At 37.4% G+C, this 20766-nt stretch overlaps 2 protein-coding genes across 3 annotated transcripts; one reads left to right on the top strand and one right to left on the bottom strand.

Annotated features, from left to right (window-relative positions):
- The first annotated feature begins 5177 nt into the window (after positions 1 to 5177).
- LOC143857237 (F-box protein At2g26160-like) lies at positions 5178 to 13247 on the top strand. Of its 2 annotated transcripts, XR_013238535.1 has the most exons (3): positions 5178 to 6635; positions 9928 to 11335; positions 12479 to 13247. XR_013238535.1 is itself a non-coding variant. In XM_077367654.1 (2 exons), exon 1 carries the CDS (start codon positions 5468 to 5470, stop codon positions 6611 to 6613), a length of 1146 nt encoding a protein of 381 aa, XP_077223769.1. In that variant the 5' UTR covers positions 5181 to 5467; the 3' UTR covers positions 6614 to 6635; positions 12479 to 13247. The 2 variants fall into 2 exon arrangements, 1 of the variants encoding a protein (XP_077223769.1); XM_077367654.1 differs by lacking the exon at positions 9928 to 11335 and having other exon boundaries at positions 5181 to 6635.
- On the bottom strand, positions 13212 to 18868 carry LOC143857236 (uncharacterized). Its single transcript, XM_077367653.1, has 2 exons — positions 16991 to 18868; positions 13212 to 14756 (listed from the first exon to the last, which is right to left on the bottom strand). Exon 1 carries the CDS (start codon positions 18468 to 18470, stop codon positions 17070 to 17072), a length of 1401 nt encoding a protein of 466 aa, XP_077223768.1. The 5' UTR covers positions 18471 to 18868; the 3' UTR covers positions 13212 to 14756; positions 16991 to 17069.
- Positions 18869 to 20766: the final 1898 nt, after the last annotated feature.

Below are 20766 nucleotides of genomic sequence, written 5' to 3'. Positions count from 1 at the left end.
TTTTAGGGTGAATTTCACCTCATTTTAGGTATTTTGAAGTTGATCCGCGATCCTGAAGGTCTCTAGGGGGTCCCTTTCGCCTCAAGAAGATGCAAAATCAAGTTTCCAATCAAGTGAGAAAAACTGTTATTTTTCAAATTTTTAGGGGTTTCCGCATTTTGACCCTTTTTGCACTTCGGGGGTATTTTGGTCATTTCCGATGTGTCCCGTTTGACCCCTGAGTCATGTCTGAGAAATCTTGAGCGATTCCCTAAATTTTGGAAAAGTTGCTAAAAATAGAACTTCTCAGGGGTTTGACTTGAATTGAAAATTTTGCGAAACAAGGGTGTTTCGGGCATTTCCAGGGGATCCCATCCGACCCTGTTTAATTTTCCTTACCCAATGAAGCCAATTAAAAAAGTTTCTATTTTTGAGGTTTGACCACGAAGACTTATCATCTTTGACCTCCCCCTTAGACGGCTAATGGATTCGGGTGTGTTTTGGTCACCTTCCGGGTGCGAATTGGTCAAAAACAATCATTTGGTCCGAAAAACCATTTTTCCTAAAGGGTATGGCTCAACCAAGTGTCAAATGGCGCACCATAGAGGCTACACGGGTTGGGTATATTTATAAAAAAATTCGAATTTAAGAGGATTTCTCTGAATTTTTATCGAAAAACTGAAATCCAAGTGGAAAAAGCCCGTTGGGCCAAAAGCCATGCAGTGGCGGGCCCATGGGGCCCACCCATGTGGGTCGACCACCATGGTGGGCGCCCCACATGGCTGGCCCACATGGGTTGGGCACCCAACCCTATGGATAAGGTTGTGACATCATTATTTGAATAAAAAAAAAGAGAAAAAAAGGAAAGAAGAATAAAAAGGAAAGCAGTGTTTCAATCGGAAAAGGTAACTTTCAAAGGAGGTTTTGGAAGCTTCTAGAATTACTTAGTGCACAAGTAACCTTAGTTGAAAAGGATATCCAAACTTAGAAAGTGGAAAGGAATAGGAAACAAGGAAACCTATTCAAGGAAGGACACCTCAAGTGATAAGATTCATTTTCCCACTCTAACTTGAGTTTTTCTATAAAAAGCAAACCACACAACCCTTGAAAAAAAAATTTGTTTTCTTTTTTCTCCGAAAGAAAAAAAAGGAAAAGAAAAAAAGCCTTCTCTCTCTTAGTTTAATCAATCTTTCAAGTGTTCTTCAAGAAGGGATTCTTGAATCCTTTCTTCTTCCTCAACACATCACCAAAGATTATTGGGGCACCATCTTTTGGATCTTCTTGAGCGCACAAAAGGGTTGGGCAAAGCGAATATCTCGGATTACAAACCCTAGAGACGAGGATCGCGATCAACGGTAAGAATCGCATATCTCTTTAAAGTAGAAAAGCATGCTAGGGTTTTATTTTTTTCATACATCAATTTAATAAATTAACTTTTGAAATTCCAGTATAATGTAATATGGATTATAAGTTTTCAAAATTCAAAATTTCGCCAAAAAATTAGTTTTCCTCCATTAAATAATAATTTTCTTTCTTCCTCTTATCGATATGGATTTAATTTGGGTTTTCAAGGCAAGTGTTTGAAATATGGATCTTTTTCAAAAAAAGAATTTTTTTTAGGTTAGTAAAAATTATAAAACTACTGGAAAGCGAGATCTTGGGCCATGGTTTGGCCATCTCGGTTTCCGTTCTATTTTTCGAAAAGTAACCCAGCAAAGGGTTGTGTCTTGAAGAATTAAATGGAAAAGGGGTCAAACCAATTAATGAAATTTTATACCCAAACCGATTTTTGTATTTCCAGATTACCCAAAAATTTTCGGATTTTTTTGAATTTTTTTAATCAAATTTTAAATTATTTTAAATTTCGGCTATTTTTAATAAATACCAAAAGGTTTTAAAAATTAATAAAACTTTTCAGAATTTATACTTAATGGTATCATGAAAACACATTTCGAAAAATATTTTTTATTTATCGTTTTCCGATCGATTCTCCGTTTTACGTGCCGAAATTCTTTTTTATACTAAATTTAAGGATTTTTGAAATTTTTCCTCACAAACCAGTAACTTAGGTTACTGGTATGTTAGATAAAAAGTTTGAAGGGATTTTGAAAAGTTTTGACATAGTTTTACAATTTATTTTATTAAACGATATTCGATTCCTAGAAAAACAATTGGTCTTTTCAAATTTAAAATCAATTAATGGAGGAGCTTTAATTTTTAGGTTTTGAATTTTTGGTAAAAAATATTATAATCTATAAAATATCTACTGGAATTTTTATATGATTTTAGGATGTCTTTTAATTAGTTCTTTAATTCCATCCGATTTTTGTGAGAATTTTAATTGGTATCAAACAGCAATAAAAATTCATGCAAAATTTACAGTATTCTTATATGGTTCTTGTCATGCTTCTATAAAAGTTTCAACTGATTTGGATTTGATTTGATATAGGTCTATGTGTTAACTTGCAATCTGGTTAGTGATATTAAAAATTAGAAAACTGATATTAATCCACCTCTAAACTTCTTCAAACTCATACAGTAAGATTCTATGGTCATAAGGAAGCTACTATAAAAATTTAGAGTTATTTGAATTCGATTTGCTATGTGTTTGTGTGTAAAACCATCAATCTGGTCTAATTCTTGTAAATTCAGCCAAAAATCGTAATGAACTCAATATACCTTGATATTTTTCAGAAAGCTTTAAATTTTTATCATTAGTTTGATCCCCAACTTATCTGAAACAGAAACCTTAGGGTTCATAGATCTCCCTTGTAAATTTGCTTCATCGGACAGCTTAACCGTCGATTTCGCAACCATAATCGTATACTAATTGCGATCGATCCTGCATAATTGGAGTGCTTAAATTATAGTATGATATTGGCTCCGAGGTTCACTGTCCACGGAAATCTTGAGAAACATGACAGGCAATAAGATACTATAACTTACGTGCTCAATTATACGAGGGTTGAGAGCACGATTTCCTCCCATGGATGCAACTCGCGGCCAAAGCTTGCGAACTATAGAGCCTTTGGTATTCCTTTGATGCTTAGGAATCGAAATCCCTGAAAATCAAAAGTTAATCGGCTCTGCATAATTTGAACATTTAAATTATAGTATGTTGTTGGCTCCGAGGTTCACTGTCCACGGAAATCCTGAGAAACATGCCAGGCAATAATATACTATAACTTACGTGTTAAATTATACAAGGGTCGAAAGTACAATCTCTAAAAGATTAAAAATCAATAACTTCAATAAGTTGAATCAACTTAATCCTCATCTTTGGGAACCGTTGGATTTTGATTTCCCATCATAGGAACCCTTAGGGCCCCCTTTGGAACACTTACGTCTCGTTGCGTCCTAGGTTTTAGGGAGTCCTAGAGTTAGGAGTTCAGCCTCATCACGGCCGTTTGCTATGAATAGCAACCGTGCCACAGATCTAGTTACACTAGTTACCCCTTTTTCCCACAGGACAAGCCTAGTTACATAGGATGTAGGTTCACCTGCATTAGTCTAAGGGATGTCTTGCACTTAGTTAGGACCATATAGAATCTTAGATGAAGTCCTAGAATAATAAAACCTTCAACTTGAACTAAAAATAATCTCTTGAAAACTGTTGAAACAGTCAATACAGTCTAGATTGGTGTCCTATATGTTAGGCATATAGCTTAGTTTAGGTGCACCGAACTACGATCGACTCTGATTCCAGTGAGGCTGGGATACGTAGGCAACTTGGATACTTGCATAGCATACCAAGCCCGAGTCGGCCCACCACAAATGGTGGGGTTTTGTATATTAGTTTTTTTATGATTTCTTAACTAAATTAATTAAAATACGTAGGATTTTTCATGAAATTAGATTCTAGGAGAACTTTCACATAGATCGAATCTAAACTCATAAAAATCAAAATACACATTAGGCATGACATTGAAATTAGATTTTAGGATGCATGTCACATAGTTCGCACATTAATGAAGAGTTAAATGAGCCATTTAAAAGAAATTCAAATGAGTTAACCTTTGGAATTGAAGACCGGATTATCGGGCAGGAATGGTGCTTGTGGCGGTAACCCCTCATACCTTCCATTCTTGTAACCAGGTAACGTATCTAGATTTCTGGTCACTTATGGGTCCTAGATCCCTCATCTAGGTGGCGACTCTGTCATTCTCCTTTGTGTGAAATTCGGATTACTTTAGTGATCCCAAGTTCACAGAAAGTATGAATTAAATCAATCAAATAATAAAAAAAAGCACACGCCAACCGCGTGGGTACGAGAGACCAAGAGAAGACGGGAGAGTGTGGGTGATTTTACAAAATTTTCATGGCTATTTCCGATGCACAACAAGTCCGATGTAAGTCAATGCTTTACTACTTTTAAGACGCTTGTTGAAAATGTCTTGTCCCATAAAATCAAATCCATTGAGACTAACGGTGGTAGTGAATATACTAGTCGTACATTCTCTAATATTCTCTCTACAAATGCAATTCGACATTTTATCTCACACCCCTGAACAAAACGAACAAAACTTGGCTACGCAACACATTAGAATAAACTAAAAGTAAGGGGGTGTGAAAATATCAATTCCATAGTCTGATATTTTCACATCCCATGTTCAATATTTCCACACCCTCTGTTTTCTCTTTATTTTAGGGCATTGGGCGGGAACCTCCTGCGCAACGTTACGTAGCCAAGTTTTGTTCCAACAAGACGAGGTCGTTGAGCGCAAACACCGCCATATAGTCGAGACTGGGCTCTCCCGGCTAGATCATGGCAAACTACCAAGATCTTATTGGTAAATGATGTGTCACCCTTGTCCCCTCCCAATAAAACGCAAGTCCAAAAGAACACAAAAAAGGTGAAATTTTACTTGGATTTCTTAGGAACCACTACTCTATGACGTTGACAACCAAACACTACTACTACTACTATTCCACGACTTAAGTTTCAGGTAAATCAAATGCATGGAACCTCCCTGTTGACTAATTACACCAATCTACGAGTTAAAAACAGTAAAAAAATATAGTTTTTGAACCTCCCTGATCCTAACCCTCAGTCACTCTTGATCGGATGGTTAAGATCATCATATTTATATGACCTACTGGGTTTATATCATATCAATGTAGTGATCTACAGGAAAGTATAAAAATCTCTATTATATAAAGTGATTTGCTAGAAAATTTCGCGGAAAGTCATTCTTCTAGCTTTTTAATTGGATTTGCATTTCTAGGGTTTGTGAAGAGAAAAACCCCCCTTCTCTAGTTTTACTTCCTGTATAAAAGAAACGAAGAGACCAAAAGGGTTTATAGGAAAAAAAAATCTAGTTTTGGTAACTCTCTTTTGCCCTTTTCTCCTTTCTTCTCCCTCTTTTATATGATTTGATCTTTTACTATTGTCTTACTGCCCTTTCCCTCTTTCTTCTTCCCTTTATTGGATTTGAGTTGCTCCTGCTGTCTATATTCTTAACCAAAATTAGATTTTTTCCCCTCGATTATGAAGAAAGAAAAATCAATGGATGTGGAAGAGCATAAGTGGTCTAAACTTCCCATGGATATCATGGTTTCAATTCTAAATCGACTGTCCTTAGAAGATCATATCTGCTTTGGTGAGGTCTGTATGTGGTGGAAAACGGCCACGGAAAAGAAACCTCACCCATCATCTCAATTTCCATGGGTATTGCTCTCCGAGAATCAAAATAGCGAGACTCGAAGTTTCTTCAGCCCGTACGAGTGCAAGGTTTATCATCTAAAGTTGCCAGAGGCTCGTGGAGTCGAATGCTGTGGATCTTCTGGTCAGTGGATGATAATGACGGATCGGGTTGAACGCTATTTTCTGTTGAGCCCATTTACAAGAAGCAAAATCCGGCTTCCATGTGAGGTTTGCTCAGGTCGATTTGAATTCGACCCATGTAACATCAAGAAGGCAATGGTATTTCCGCCACCCACGTTTTCTAATCCTAAAACTATGACTGAGTGTGTAGTTGTGGCCCTTTGTCATGATGGAGGATTATTCTCCTGCCAAATTGGAGATGAAAGATGGACTTCCATTGGAAAAGAGAGCTGCGAGTATGAGGATTTCATATTTTATGAGGGAATTTTTTATGCCATAACTGTAAGTGGAGAACTTGAGGCTTCCAATTTGGGAGCCAAAAGTATACATTTGCGCAGTGTTCTTTTACAGTTACCACCCAAACCTTCTTTCAGTATGGGGGTCTCCAACCACCTTTCTACCCATTTGATGGAATCATGTGGAGAGTTGTTGGTGGTTTTACGATACTCTCGTCAAGGAATGGATTGGAGTGAGTGGCCTCCTTTCAGCAATTTTGCTGGTCGTGGAACCTTCCGTCTTTTCAAGCTAGATCAGAGTGTTCCGAAGTGGGTTTCGGTGGAAAGTGTTTGTGACTCCATACTGTTCTTGGGGGAGAGTTGCTCCATATCACTTAAAGCTCCTGGTTTGTTGGGGTTCAGAGGAAATTGTATTTGTTTCACTCACAAGGATGCTCCATGTTGGGGTGTTGATTTATGGATGTTTTACTTAGAGAATTGCAAGATCAGGCAACATATTCCAAGCGATCCACATCCGTCTCAGCTTTACAATTCATTGAAGTGCACAAACATTTGGGTTACAACACATTCATAACTACAACAATATTTATTTTGGGGTACGCCACATTTATAGCGACAACAATATCTATTATGTATTTCAAATTAAAGACTTTGAGCTTGTCTTTAGTAATTTTATCTTCTGAGTATGATTTATGATTTAAATTAAGCTTGTCTTCTTGTTTTGTTTTGCTAAAAGAGGTTCAACTTTCTCACAATAGATTTCTGGGTTCCTGATTTCTGATTAGGATGTGACTCTAATTTTACTACTCATGATTGTAGATTCTTCATCTTCTTGGTATGCTTCCGCAATTTTAGAAAGAATCAAAATAGTTCATCATAGTTAAATTTTTTGCAAAAGGAACAAATATCATTGACGGGTTTGTTCACTTTATGATGAAAGAATAGTGTTGTTTTTTAGGACGTTGATTAATTCTCCCTCAATGGTTTCCCATCCGCCTCCTTTAAAGGGGCTTGGAAGCGTATTAGCAGTTGAGGTAAGCAACTGGTAACAAGGGCGGACTTGAAATTTTCACATTGAGTTTTATATGTTTTGAACCTTCTACTTTTTAAGATACAAGAAATCTCTCTCTCTCTCTCTCTCTCTCTCTCTCTCTCTCTCTCTCTCTCTCTCTCTCTCTCTCCACACAATAAGAAAACTAAAACTGTAACAAGGTGACTCAAAGTGAATGCCTCATTTTTAAATCAGAAATTCAACACTCTCGAAACTAAAACATTGCCAGCAGTTTAATGGGATAGTTGGTGGAGTTGTTGCCTAGAAAGTGGGTGTTTTTTTAAATTTTATTTGTTTGTGAATTTTGTCTTTCTTTCATCTTCTCTTGGATTCTTTAACCTGCGAGAAATGTCAATATCTACCTATCTGATGATGGTGGTCGTTCACATCTCCAATCTCCAGAAACCAATTGCCTGTGTGTGTTGTGTTTAGCTTGCAATGCACACAAGGTTCTCGAAGGTGTAGTGACAGTAGCTTGCTTTAAATCTTTTTCAACTAAGAATCAAGGAGGGTTTTTTGTTTTTTGAATGGTAAGAATCAAGGAGATTGTTTTTATCTTTTTTTTTTTTTTTTTTCTTTTTTTGGTATTTTCATTTCTTGAAGCTATGGTGTTAAGTTGTGGAGTTCGTCGTTAAAGCGGCGGAATGTTATGCGTTTTCTTCTTCGTGTCGTAATAGGTTTCTCCTTTTTTGTATGACTCCAATCATGGTTTTGAATTTCGGCTGAAATATCGAAATTTTGGATTTCAGCCGGGACTAAAATTTAAAGCCGAAACCAAAATTTAAAAATTTTGGGAGAAATTATAAGATTTTCAATGAAATTTCCGCTGAAATTTCATTTTAGGCTAAAGCTGAGGCCAAAACCGGAACCGAAACCAAAATTTTAAACCTCGACTCCAATGAACAGAAAGAATGCCAAAGAGTTCATATTTAGTTCTTGATTCCACTAGGTTTTTTATGTACGAGCATCCCCATAGCAAAGATACATCGGCTATTCATCGCTCTTTAGTATAGGATTTTTTTTCCTTTTATTTCATTGGATGTAGTCATGTAGGGGTAGGCTAGGAAATTAGTACTTAATTGTCTTTGTTTTCATTAAATAAGGGTAGTTTAGGGATTCAGGGTTGTAATGGGATATAAAAGCCAATGGGGCTTTCATTTTGGGGGACATTATTTTCGGGAAAAATTTTCAGAGGAGAGTAACGGAAACTTGAATTGGGGATCTAAGCTCCATTTCTCTAAAACAAGGAAAACACAGAGACAGGGAAGATCGAGTTAGCAAATCGCTTCCAATTTCTGGCGATTTTCTCTTGTAAATCCTAGCCGTACGCAAGGATTCTTCTATCATTGTAGAAATTTCAGTAAGTTTCTCCTTCTCCCCACAAGAGGAGATCATCTTCTGAATTTCTTTCTATCTTGTAATTGATGTTGATGAATTCAAGGAACATTCCTTAGGGAACTTCTGTTCATTGCATTTTCTATATGCTCCCTTGTCTCTTTTGCATTTTCATCAGTAATTGAGTCCATGAATAGCAAAATCCTGTCTAGCTCTTGGAGAGGGTTTCACCTGAAGGTTAGTTCATTAAAAACACTATCAGGTGAAACAGCTTAGCTCGACATCATCATCCGGTTCAGAGTTGTAGCTGGAAATAGTTTTCCCTGCACGAATTGTAGGCAAATACCATAAGATCCGAAGCAATACTGCTTGATTCCATAGATCCGAACAAATCGCAATTAAGGACAAAATGATCTATTGGTGCCATTGATTGATCGTCTTCTCTTTGTAATTTCCATTTTCCTTTTGGATCCATCTTGTATTTTAATGTCTTAAATCTTCTTGGAGTCTAAATTTCAGAGGTGAAAATTAGTGCCTGCTTCATGTATGTTTGAAGCGGCGACTCGTGCCCAATTGATAGAGTAAAAGAGGTAGGGGCAGACCGAAAACAACTTGGGTAGAAACAATGAAGAAAGACTTGGTAGCTAGGAACATAACAGAGAACATGACCTTGGATAGGATAGAATGGAAGAAAATGATCCACGTAGAAGAACCCAACTAGAGCCAGGATTAGAGCCGGGTAGATTCCCTTCACCTTCTTCATGAAATTTTTCTAAAGGATTCATTTTAGCCGACCCCAACTAGTTTGGGACAACGCCTTTGTTGAGTTGAGTTCATGTATGTTTGAATGCCAATACCAACTCAATTCAGTATAATAAGATGTTATCAGAGAAGGAGTTAGTGAAATGACAGTAAGCCACAAGCTCTATTAATCCTATACACCTGTATGGATCAAATCAAGTTTAATTCCAGAATGCTAACGGCTGCCTGAACTTGAATGGAAAATATTTCACAATTGGACAACCTAAGATGAAGTTACACTGTCATTTTCAAAGGATTTTGCCATTAATTCCCTTTCATGCCTGCTGTTTGTTTTTAATTGTATGAGAGAAATTAAGAACCGAAAGGTACATTGAGTCAGAGGCCTCTTGAATACTTTCCTTCCAACTACCATCGGCTTGCTCTACATCAGTTTTGAATCATGACATGTGTTGCATTTCATTAAAGTGTTCAAACATGTGGGTTTCACCACATTCATAGCTACAAAAACAGGGAAATAACATATTCACCCCCTTTTTTTACTTGGGACAACCCCCTTTAGTGTAAAAGAATAGTCATAAATACACTAGAGGGGCTGTCCCACGTAAGAAAAGAGGGCGAATATATCACTTCGCCACAAATATCTATTTCAATATTTCTGATCAAGTCTTCAGTAATTTATTTCATTGTGTAGGATTTGGGATTTAAATTATGCTTGTCTTCTTGTTTGGTTGTGTTCAAAGGGATTCGACTTTCTCGCAAAGATTTCTGGATTCCTAGTTTCTGATTATGCATCTGAGGTTTCAGAAGGGGAAAAGACTCTTAAAAGAAAAAAAAAAACTGGTTGCAGGAATCGAGACTTGGTGATAAAGATTTTTGAAAAATCTTTTTGCAGGGATCAAGCACCGGAGATAAAGATTCTTGAAAAAAACCCGGTTATAGGGATAAAGAACTAGAGATAAAGATTCTGGTAAGAAACTCGTTGCAGGGAAAAAGAACGATATATAAAGATTCCAGAAAGAGCTAGTTTCAAGGATCAACAACCAGAGAAAAAAGTTTCCTGGAAAAAAGGTTGCAGGGGTTAAGAATTGCGTGCAGAATTTTGTGCTACTTTGTTCTTGAACTACTGCAGATTTTTTAAGATTTCTGCTGGGTTTTCGATTGTTGTAAATTTGATAGGTGAGATCAGATGTTATAGGAAGATTGTTATAGGGAAGTTTGAAGCAAAATTCTATCTAGATTTGGCATTGCATGGGTCTTTCCGGCCTCTCTTGAGGAGCTCTTTGTTAGTTGGTCCATGGTTCCATGGAAGAAAAAGGGGAAGATTTTGTGGGATGCATCTTTCTTAGCTATCTTATGGGTTATTTGGAAAGAGCGTAATGCTAGAGTATTCAAAGGTTTTTCCACAGGATCTCATTTCCTATATTGCAAAGTGATTGCTCTGGTTATCTCTTGGTTAAAAAATCCTTCTTAGCTTCAGATTTGTATTTGCCTATGACACAGTTTTGGTGGCGGGACGCATGGTAAATTTCGACCGAAATCCGAAATTTTAGGTTTTTGTTGAGATCGAAATCGAAAGAAATTTCTTTTTCATCTGAACACCTGTTTGTGGTGCCAATAGAAAATAACCTTGTGCTTCCTAAAGTTCTATGTTTGAATCTAGATCAACTTCCTAAATGGAAAATATGTGGATGGGGTTGGCAACACTACAACGGTACAATGCCTGACTCGACTCTCCATCTCATTGTGCAATGGGTTGGATGAAATTTTTACTTCCGTTCAGATGAAAGGTCTCTCTATCTTGTAACATTCGCAGTTGACGATAGTGAAGTGAAGAAGATAATTTCGGAGGTGGAGGAGGTGGTGGGGGTTGAGAATGGAATCCTACCTAAATTTTGAGTCTTGAGATTAGAAAACCTACCAAAGTTGGAATATTTTTATGTATGACCACTTGATTTGCATTCGTTGGAAACCATTTGGTTAGAGTCATGGCCAAATAGGAAGAAGCTACGGTTTGGACGGCCACATAAAGCATCGTCCCTGCAAAAAATTGAAGCATAAAGGGAGTGGTGGGAAGGATTGATGTGGGAAGAGAAGAAGACATCTGCAAGGCCCTACGACAACCGATGTTCTTTGCCTTCCAACTGCTAGGTACAACGCATCATATTTTTAGGGATCATCGTCTCTACAATCCATCTTCTTTTTACCCATTTTCTCTTTTTCAATCCTGTAATATTAAGTAGTGTATTTCGTCATATAGTGGAAGGGATAACAATGGTGGTTCATCTTAGAGCGAAGAGGATATAAACGGTGATGGATGGTGGTGCAGATTTTCCGATCCTTTCAGAAACATCTCATGTTTTAATTTCATTGGTGTTAATGATACAATTATTATTATAAAAGGTACATAAGGTCGAAAGATAGTACCTTGGTAAAACGTGTACCTGTAAAGCGAAACTGGTAAAATCATCTTTAATATGTTAAACCCATTTTTTTTCATATTTCCTTGTTTTGTTGGATTTTCCTATCATATATGCACTATTGTTTTTATTTTATGAAATATTTCTTTTCAACAATTGTGAGGCAGAATTTCTTGTAGCCATAAAGCTTATTAATTGTGAGGCAGAATTCGGCAATAGCAAAGTAATTGTTAGTGTTTGTCCCCTAGTTAGTACTTAGTAGACCTTACTATATGAAAAACAGGTCATTCTAACATGCACAGTCAGGGAATTGGCACCACTGACTTATCCTATGAAAAATGGGTTACTGTTTCTTGGCAATATGAGTATTGCTCTTTTGGTGATCCTCGCGGGCCATTGTAGATTTTGCCTTGAGATATCTGTCATTTTTTTTCCCAAGTTCTAATGTGCACAATGGGCAATATTGAGTTGATTTTTGCAATAATAATGATTATTCATCTTCTTCATTGAAGATTATTATTGGTTGCTCAGACATCTTTTAACCTGCCATTTTTAGATCCATACGCATTGGACAAATGAAACGAAATGGTCAAAGTTACTCATACAGCAAATAGTTCTTCAATGAATATGTAAAAAGATATAAAGCAAAAAAAGCTGTCTGATTCATCGCGCAGCCCAGATTCATGTGATTGGAGATATTTTTTTTTTAAAGGCAGACCATAGGACTTGAATAAATAAAACAACTGTTAGATCTAACAGATCAAACTGTATTTTACTCTCTTGTGTGATTTATGTTTTCCATTTTGTTGATCCTTTCAACAAAAATCTGCTAATTTCTTCTTAGTAGAGACTAATTCTGTATTTAATTATGAAGGTGGCTGTGGAAAGTAGCGAGGAGAAGATTCTTTTCGAGGCGAATTATAGGTGCCTGTATTCATAAAAAATATGATCTGATCGTGGCCTTTTATCTCTCTTCATATGAAGTTTGGAGCCACACTTTTGGACATTTTCCTCGTCCGGAGCGCTGATTCTCATGTCTGTTTTCCTCCATGGGGTAGTTCAAGCTCTGAATGGGAATCCCAAATAGATGTTTGAATCCTCTGAAGTTGCAGTGAGATTATTTTTAACTGGATTGTTTAAATGGATTGTTTCCTCCATGGGGTAGTTCAAGCTCTGAATGGGAATCCCAAATAGATGTTTGAATCCTCTGAAGTTGCAGTGAGATTATTTTTAACTGGATTGTTGAAATGGAGGCAGCTATGTCAAGAATTCATCGTCTTAGCAATAATGGAGTAGGAAAGAAAAGAAGAAACATAATTTATGCTCTGTTCAAGCAATGAATGTGGTAATCCACTCTGAACACAAAGGTGAACAAATTCGCTATGATATCATCTTGAGTCGCTTGTTGAGTTGTACTCACAATTTAGCATTCCCCTTATTTATGATATTTCTACAGTAGCACCCTCATATATTGATAGAGACTGTAATAGGAAATGACAGTCTAAAATAATGAGTGCTACTATCAAGGGAGATGATAAATGCTTATCACAATGTAATATGATGTGCAGTACTGTAATATTACCTATCTCCTTATTTGTTTGCTTTTGATTGATATGCAGTTTGCTTACAGTTTTGATTTATTACCTTCAAAGCTCCCTTTTTAACTATTGAACTTGTATTGATGTACATTTGATCTATATTATTATTCCTAGCCAATATAACACTGTGCCCTGTTACACTGTGCACTGCGTAGATTGATCCAGGCCTTCCATTTCATGGGACTTTGGGTCTCGTTTGGCATTGCTTTTCATTCTGTCTCTCTGAGCCGATGAAGTATGTGGAAATGAGTGAATAAGAACTGCCCGAATTGACTGTCCTTTGGTTTCAAAGGCAGGTTTTGAATAACGGGCAGGGTTGGCCCCAAAAGTGCCCAAAAGTAAAGATTGGACTGGATGTCGATTTCTTATTGGAATTGCAAGCAAATTTTTGGACAATCTGGGCCATCAAATAGATTGGTTTTGCTGTGGCCCATTGACTATGGGTCCCACTGAAAAATTGGTGTGATTTATGGATCGTGGACAATCCAAGGTGGGCCTGGCTCCGAAGACTGAACTTAGGAGTGACATTGTGATGCTTCTGTGAAGAAGAATCTGTTTGATAATGCAATCTACACTTCTGCAATTAGAAAGAATCAAGAAAAAAGAAAGGAAATCCTCGAGAAGAAACAGAGGAAGAGTAGAAAGAGAAAGAAGAAGTTCTGAGTAATTTCTTCCTTTTCCATTCACAATGAGCTCATTTATAGCCTTAGTACATTCAGTTATTTCTGTTACAACCATCAACTAACTATTGACTGAAGTTACATCATTTTAACCACCTAACAAACTCTAGTTCTACCCAATCTCAACTGACTTACCCTCTCCTACTTAAGCCTTGTTTATCCTCAACTCCTCACATAATATGCCATCCATTTTGGCTGTCCTCTGATCCTCTGGTTAATAACCTGTGATGTTGGAGTTGTTGCTTGAATATCAGAACCTGACTGAACTAAAGATGTATCATTGCCACCCTCATTGAGAAGCACCTTGTCCTCAAGGTGAAGAGCAGGAAACAAAATTTGTAATTCAGTAGCATCTTCCCAAGAAGCGTCTTCGAGTGGTAAGTGCTTCCATTGCACCAGCCATTGCTTAATCCATTTATCCTGTCGAAAAACTTGTCGCTCATTGATAATAGCCGAAGGTTCAATCACTGGATGGTTGTCAATGCTGACCAAAGGTAACTCAAGTGGCACTACAACTGAACTTGGATCCCCATAACAAGGTTTCAGTACGGAAATGTGAAATACTGGAGGGATTTGTGATCCTTCTGGAAGCTGACGTTTATAAGAGACTAACCCAATCTTTTTGATGATTTGAAAAGGACCAAAAAACTTTTTACCCAATTTATGATGAGGCTTATGTCCTACTGTCACTTGACGATATGGTTGTAATTTCAATTAGACCCAGTCACCTACTTGAAGTTGTAGTTCAGTTTTGTGGGCGTCTGCCTTAGCTTTCATACGAGATTGGGCAGACTGAAGGTGTGCTTTAAGACAGTGTAGAAGTTCATCCCTGGTACCCAAATCCTGATCCAATGCTTCTAATTTGGAAGTGCCCCTGCAATATACTGGTATGTTAGGAGGAGGTAATCGACCAAAAACAGCTTCAAATGGAGATCTACCCAAGGATGAATGAAAAGCTGTATTATGGTGATTTGCCCATCCCAAAAAGAAGGACCACTTTGTAGGATAATCAGATGTGAAGGCTCTCAAGAATTGTTCCAAACAACAATTGACGACTTCGGTTTGCCCATCAGTTTGAGGGTCATATGCAAAACTCATCCTCAGCTCAGTTCCTTGTAAATGAAATAAAGTTTTACAAAACTGACTCAAGAAAATTGAATCCCTATCACTGACCATTGATCTTGGAATCCCATGATGTTTACACACAATATCCATAAATAAGGTTGCAACTTTACTAGCATTATAATGCTTGGGTAAAGGTCCAAAATGAGCACTCTTAGAGAACCTATCCACCACCACCAATATCACAGAAAATCCATTAGAAATAGGCGGATGAGTAATGAAATCTAAGCTTAAATCCTCCGAAACCTGCTATGGAATAGGTAACGGTTGTAAAAGACCATAAGAAGGAACAGGGGGGCTTTTGATCTGTTGGCAAGTTAAACACTTTAGAACAAATTTGTGAACATCTGACCTCATGGATTTCCAAAAGAGATTAGTTGCTAATCGAACATAAGTCCTGTGAACACCCGCATGCCCTCCAATGGGTGTAGAATGGAATTCACTAATCATACAGTCTTTAAGTTCAGAATTAGCTGGCAAGAAAAGTTTTCCTTTATAAAAAAAAGCAGATTATCCTTAACTGACCAATTCAATGAATCGCCGGACTGTTGTTGTAAATTTCGAAGCTTGCGAATGATTATCTAGTGCCAACTCTTGTCTGAGTGTCTTCAAAAAATCGAATTGAGGAACAGAAACAGCCATCATATTCAGTGAAGAAGGGACTGATGTTTCAGCTCGTAGTCCGGATAAAGCATCAACAGCAGAATTCTCTTTTCCTGGTTTGTAACTGATTTCATATTGATAACCCAATAATTTGGTGAGGTAATGCTGTTGCACAGGGGTTTGAATCACTTGATCCATAAGCCCCCTTAAGCTCTTTTGATCTGTATGAATAAAAAATTTATTCCCTAACAGATATTGTCGCCACTTAGCCACAGCAGATGTAATGGCATAAAATTCCCGTACATAAGTCAAAGCCTTTTGCAGTCTCGGACAGAATTTCTTGCTAAAATAAGCAATTGGATGACCTTGTTGCATCAAAGCAGCTCCAATTCCTACACCGGAAGCATCACTTTCCACACAAAAAGGCAATGAAAAATCCGGTAATGCAAGGACAGGTGCTCTTGTCATTGCATTTTTTAAATTCTCAAAAGCTTGTTGTGTCAAAGAGGTCCATGAAAATCCATTTAGTTTAAGCAATTTTGTCAAGGGAGCGGCGTTGGTGGCATATCCGTTTATAAATTTTCTATAGTACCCTGTTAAACCTAGAAATCCTCTCAACTCTTGCTGATTGGAAGGAACTGGCCATTGCAACATGGCCTCTATCTTTCGTTGAGCAGGTTGAACTCCCTTCTTAGAAATGAAATGTCCTAAATATTCAATAGAATTTTGTCCAAAGGAACATTTACCGAGCTTAGCATAGAATGAATTGTTTTTGAGAGTTTGAAGGACTTGGGTAAGGTGGATAATATGTTCAGCCATCGATTTGCTAAACACAAGGATGTCATCAAAAAATATAATGACAAACTTCCTTAAGAAATGTTGAAAAACTTGATTCATGGTTGCTTGGAAGGTAGAAGGAGCATTTGTCAGGCCAAAAGGCATGACTAGAAATTCTTAGTGTCCATCGTGTGTTCTAAAAGTAGTTTTTGGAACATCCGACGAATCCATTCTGATTTGATGATATCCAGCCCGTAAATACAACTTAGAAAACACCTCTGCTCCATGCAATTCATCGAGTAATTCGTCCACAGTGGGTATAGGAAACCGATCTCTAATAGTAATAGAATTTAAGCCCCTATAATCTACACAAAACCTCCAACTGCCTTCTCTTTTCTTTCCCAATAAAACAGGGGAGCTAAAAGGGCTTGTACTAGGCTGAATGACACCCGAATCCAACATTTCCTTAACTAATTTTTCAATCTCTGATTTTTGAAAGTATGGATATCTATATGGTTTTATATTAATAGGTTTGGAATTGTTTTCTAACATAATCTTGTGATCAGTAGAACGTGAAGGAGGTAAAAAAGAGGGTTCAGCAAATACCTCTGTAAATTGGTTTAAAATTGGTTGTAGAGCAGGAACCACCTCTTGATATGAATCAATGGTGAATTGTCCAGAAGAATTAGCTGTTGATGTAGACAGCAGCATGAAACACGCGAACCCCCATCATCAGCCATTTGTGTAACTGTGTAGGTGAAATAAAATCTGACTGGTGCTCTTGAATGCCATGCAATTGAATTGTTTTTCCTTGCCACATAAAGTTCATGGCTAACGAAGTATAATCAGTGGTAACTGGACCCAAGGTTTGTAACCATTGAACTCCCAAGATTACATCAGCACCCTGAAGAGAAATGACGAACAAGTCTGTGACGAAGGAATGATTTTGGAGCTCAATTCTGATGTTGGAACACAGGCCCTGACACATCATAAACTCCCCATTCCCCACATGAACTTTGAAATGAGGGGACTGAGTAATAGGAAGCCCCAAGAACTTTGCTACTCTTTCTTGGATGAAATTGTGTGTACTTCCTCCATCAACTAATACCTGAATCTTATGATTTATAATAAATCCTTCGAGCCTTAGTGTTCTTGAAACAGTGAGACCCATCAAAGCATGAAAACTAATGGTGGGTTTGTCCATCATATTGGTGGGTTTGTCCATCATATCAAGATGCTTTGTTTCTGATAAATCTGGTTCTTCAGAATAAAAAATGTCATCACCTTCTTCCAAAAGTAGTATAGAGACTTGATTTTTACACTTATGGCCTAGATGAAATTGTTCTTCACAATTAAAACAAAGACCCTTTTCTCGTTTTTGCTGCATTTCAGGAAAGGAAAGTCTCTTGATTGGAATTCTTTGGTTTGTTGGATTAGAATTTGAAGTCGAAGGTTTAAAGGTTGATACATTGGTTGGAAAATTTTGGGAAGTTTTTTTAGCAGAAAAAATTGGGCTAGGACCTAGAATAGAAGGTTGAGTACCAAATTTTGAATTCCATTGACGATTCATAAGACAACATTCTGCAATTTTATCTTCTTGTAAGCGGGCAAGACCGATAGCTTGATGTAACCCATATGGCTGATGAGCTATCACCTCTCGTTTGATCTCTGGTTTGAGTCCAGATACAAAACAACTCTTCAAGAAATGGTCAGACATACCATAAACTTTGGTTGATAATTCCTCAAATTCAGTTTGGTAATCAAGAACAGAACCAGACTGAGTTAATTTTGACAACGCACCTTGGGGATCTGCATAAGCTGAAGGGCCAAAACGATTTTTTAGTGCAGCTTCAAATTTAGGCCAAGATCGTACCTGATTACTGTTGGACATCCATTGAAACCAGCTTGATGCAGGACCTTCCATGTGGAAAGAAGCCATCTGAAGTTTCTGATTTTCTGGGGTTTGATGAAAAGTAAAAAACTGGGTAACTTTGAAGAGCCATGACGTCGGATCTCCTCCACAGAATTTGGGAAAATCAAGTTTAACAAGTTTATGGAAAGGCATAGAAAGAACAGAAGAAGGCATATCTCCTTGTTGGGAAGAAGAATTGGATGGATTTTGGTTGTGTTGGGAAGAAGTGGATGGGTTATGGTTTTACTGATGTTTACTGGATTCGAAATCGGATGACAATTTATCCAATTGCTGCTGCATTAGGCGGAGAAGAGCCAAGAAATCCTCTCTCATTTGTTTCTGCATAGCAGCATTTGAGCGGAAATTTTATCAATGTTAACATCTGGTTGAGAATTTTGTCTAGTTCGAGTTCCATCCGCCATGATCAGAAATCAATGAAAGCACCAATGATGCTTCTTTGAAGAAGAATCTGTTTGATAATGCAATCTGCACTTCTGAAATTAGAAAGAATCAAGAAAAAAGAAAGGAAATCCTCGAGAAGCAACAGAGGAAGAGTAGAAAGAGAAAGAAGAAGTTCTGAGTAATTTCTTCCTTTTCCATTCACAATGAGCTCATTTATAGCTTAGTACATTCAGTTATTTCTGTTACAACCATCAACTAACTATTGACTGAAGTTACATCATTTTAACCACCTAACAAACTCTAGTTCCACCCAATCTCAGCTGACTCACCCTCTCCTGCTTAAGCCTTGTTTATCCTCAACCCCTCACATAATCTGCCATCCATTTTGGCTGTCCTCTGATCCTCTGCTTAATAACCTGTGATGTTGGAGTTGTTGCTTGAATATCAGAACCTGACTGAACTAAAGATGTATCACATCGGCAGTTGATTAAGACACGTAAATTTGGGACCATTGATCTGGCCGCACATCAACGACTCTCATAGTGCTAATCCCACGCCAGATACATTTCATCCCTGGATCTAAGGCCTAGGAAAAAAAAATCATTTGCATTCTTCACAATGTTAGGAAAAAAGCCTTATAAAAAAATGATCCTTTAGGCCTTGTTTGGTTTGCTGGTAATTTTTGAAAATGTTTGGAAAAGAATTTTTTTTCCTGATTTTCAATTGTTCGACCACACGTGAAAAAAGTAACTTGAACTAGCGCAGTTCAAGTTTTATTTAAAGGGACCTTCAATTTATAATGTTATCCCTTTACATAAACTATATTCATATCATTTTACTCTTTATAATATATGGTGTAAGCCGCATAGTCCAGTATTACGGTGTATGATGATGATCCGAACTGTCCATAGGTTGTTGCCAAAAAATCATTTCCTTAGGATGCCCTACAGTCTATAGAGGAATTGCATATTTTGCAAAACTCTAAATCGGAGGTTTGGGATCATCATGTGGAAATGATTTTGGGACACAACCTATTTCTGTTGTGGCTAATCAAATGGATGGACAGTTTGGATCATCCTATAATGTAAGACACAATACTTTTTGAAAAATACTGGAATATAAGGGCTTACACCATATAAAAACTCTGACAATCAGATCAAGGTGGGGCCAATGGCAATTGGACAGACTTGTGTGTATTAAAAAAATATCAACAAACCAGATCACATCCATGTGGTGACATGAGATCCAATGAAACTGATCAATTACCAGAATAACTAGAAATCCACCGTTTGGGAACGTTTAATCAGAGATGTAGGTCTTGGGGTAGAATTAGACCTAGCAAAAAGTGACCCGCACCCGCGGGTCCACCCGGCCTGCCCGCAAATTTGCACGTGTGGGTCTCTGATTAGTGACCCGTTTGAAGTGGACCCGCGGGTCCACCTGGCCAATCAAAACTGGGCTGGGCCGGGTAAATCAGCAGGTGCCCGCAGGCATAGCATCACAAAAAGCAAAAAATGAAAAATGAAAAAATCAGGCTCCGAAAGACTTTTAGAGACCAAAATGCCCTCATGTACATGAAGAAACTCCGCCATATATATATATATATATATATATATATATATATATATATATATATATATATATATATATATATATATATATATATTCTCCCTCAGTGAATTTTCAGGTTTCCTGTTGTAGTGGAATTTTCAGGTTGCCGGTTGTACTTGGAATAGACTGAAGGTATTAGGTATGTGCCTTTAAAAGCTGACATGTCTGTTCTTGATTCATCAATGCGAAGTTTATTGCATTTATTTTGTTATTCTACTTGTTGATTAAGCATTCATTGTCACACAATTCATGTATTCAATTGATTACTTTTCACGAACTGGAAACACTTCTATGTGATGGGTATTCCATAATTGTGGCCATCAAATGGGGCAATTTTCAGATTGTCGAGTAACCTTGGAGGCTTGGAGAATGTGATACCAATAGAACTCCAAAATTTGCCGGGTTACCCGCGGGTATACCCGTACCAGCTCGGGTGGAGTCTGGGTATATGAAATAG

Source organism: Tasmannia lanceolata, unplaced genomic scaffold (genome assembly GCF_043159265.1).
Source record: "Tasmannia lanceolata isolate RefF3 unplaced genomic scaffold, GAP_Taslan_0.1 ptg000024l, whole genome shotgun sequence".
Classification (NCBI taxonomy): Eukaryota; Viridiplantae; Streptophyta; class Magnoliopsida; order Canellales; family Winteraceae; genus Tasmannia; species Tasmannia lanceolata.
This window is presented reverse-complemented; position numbering and strand designations above follow the sequence as displayed.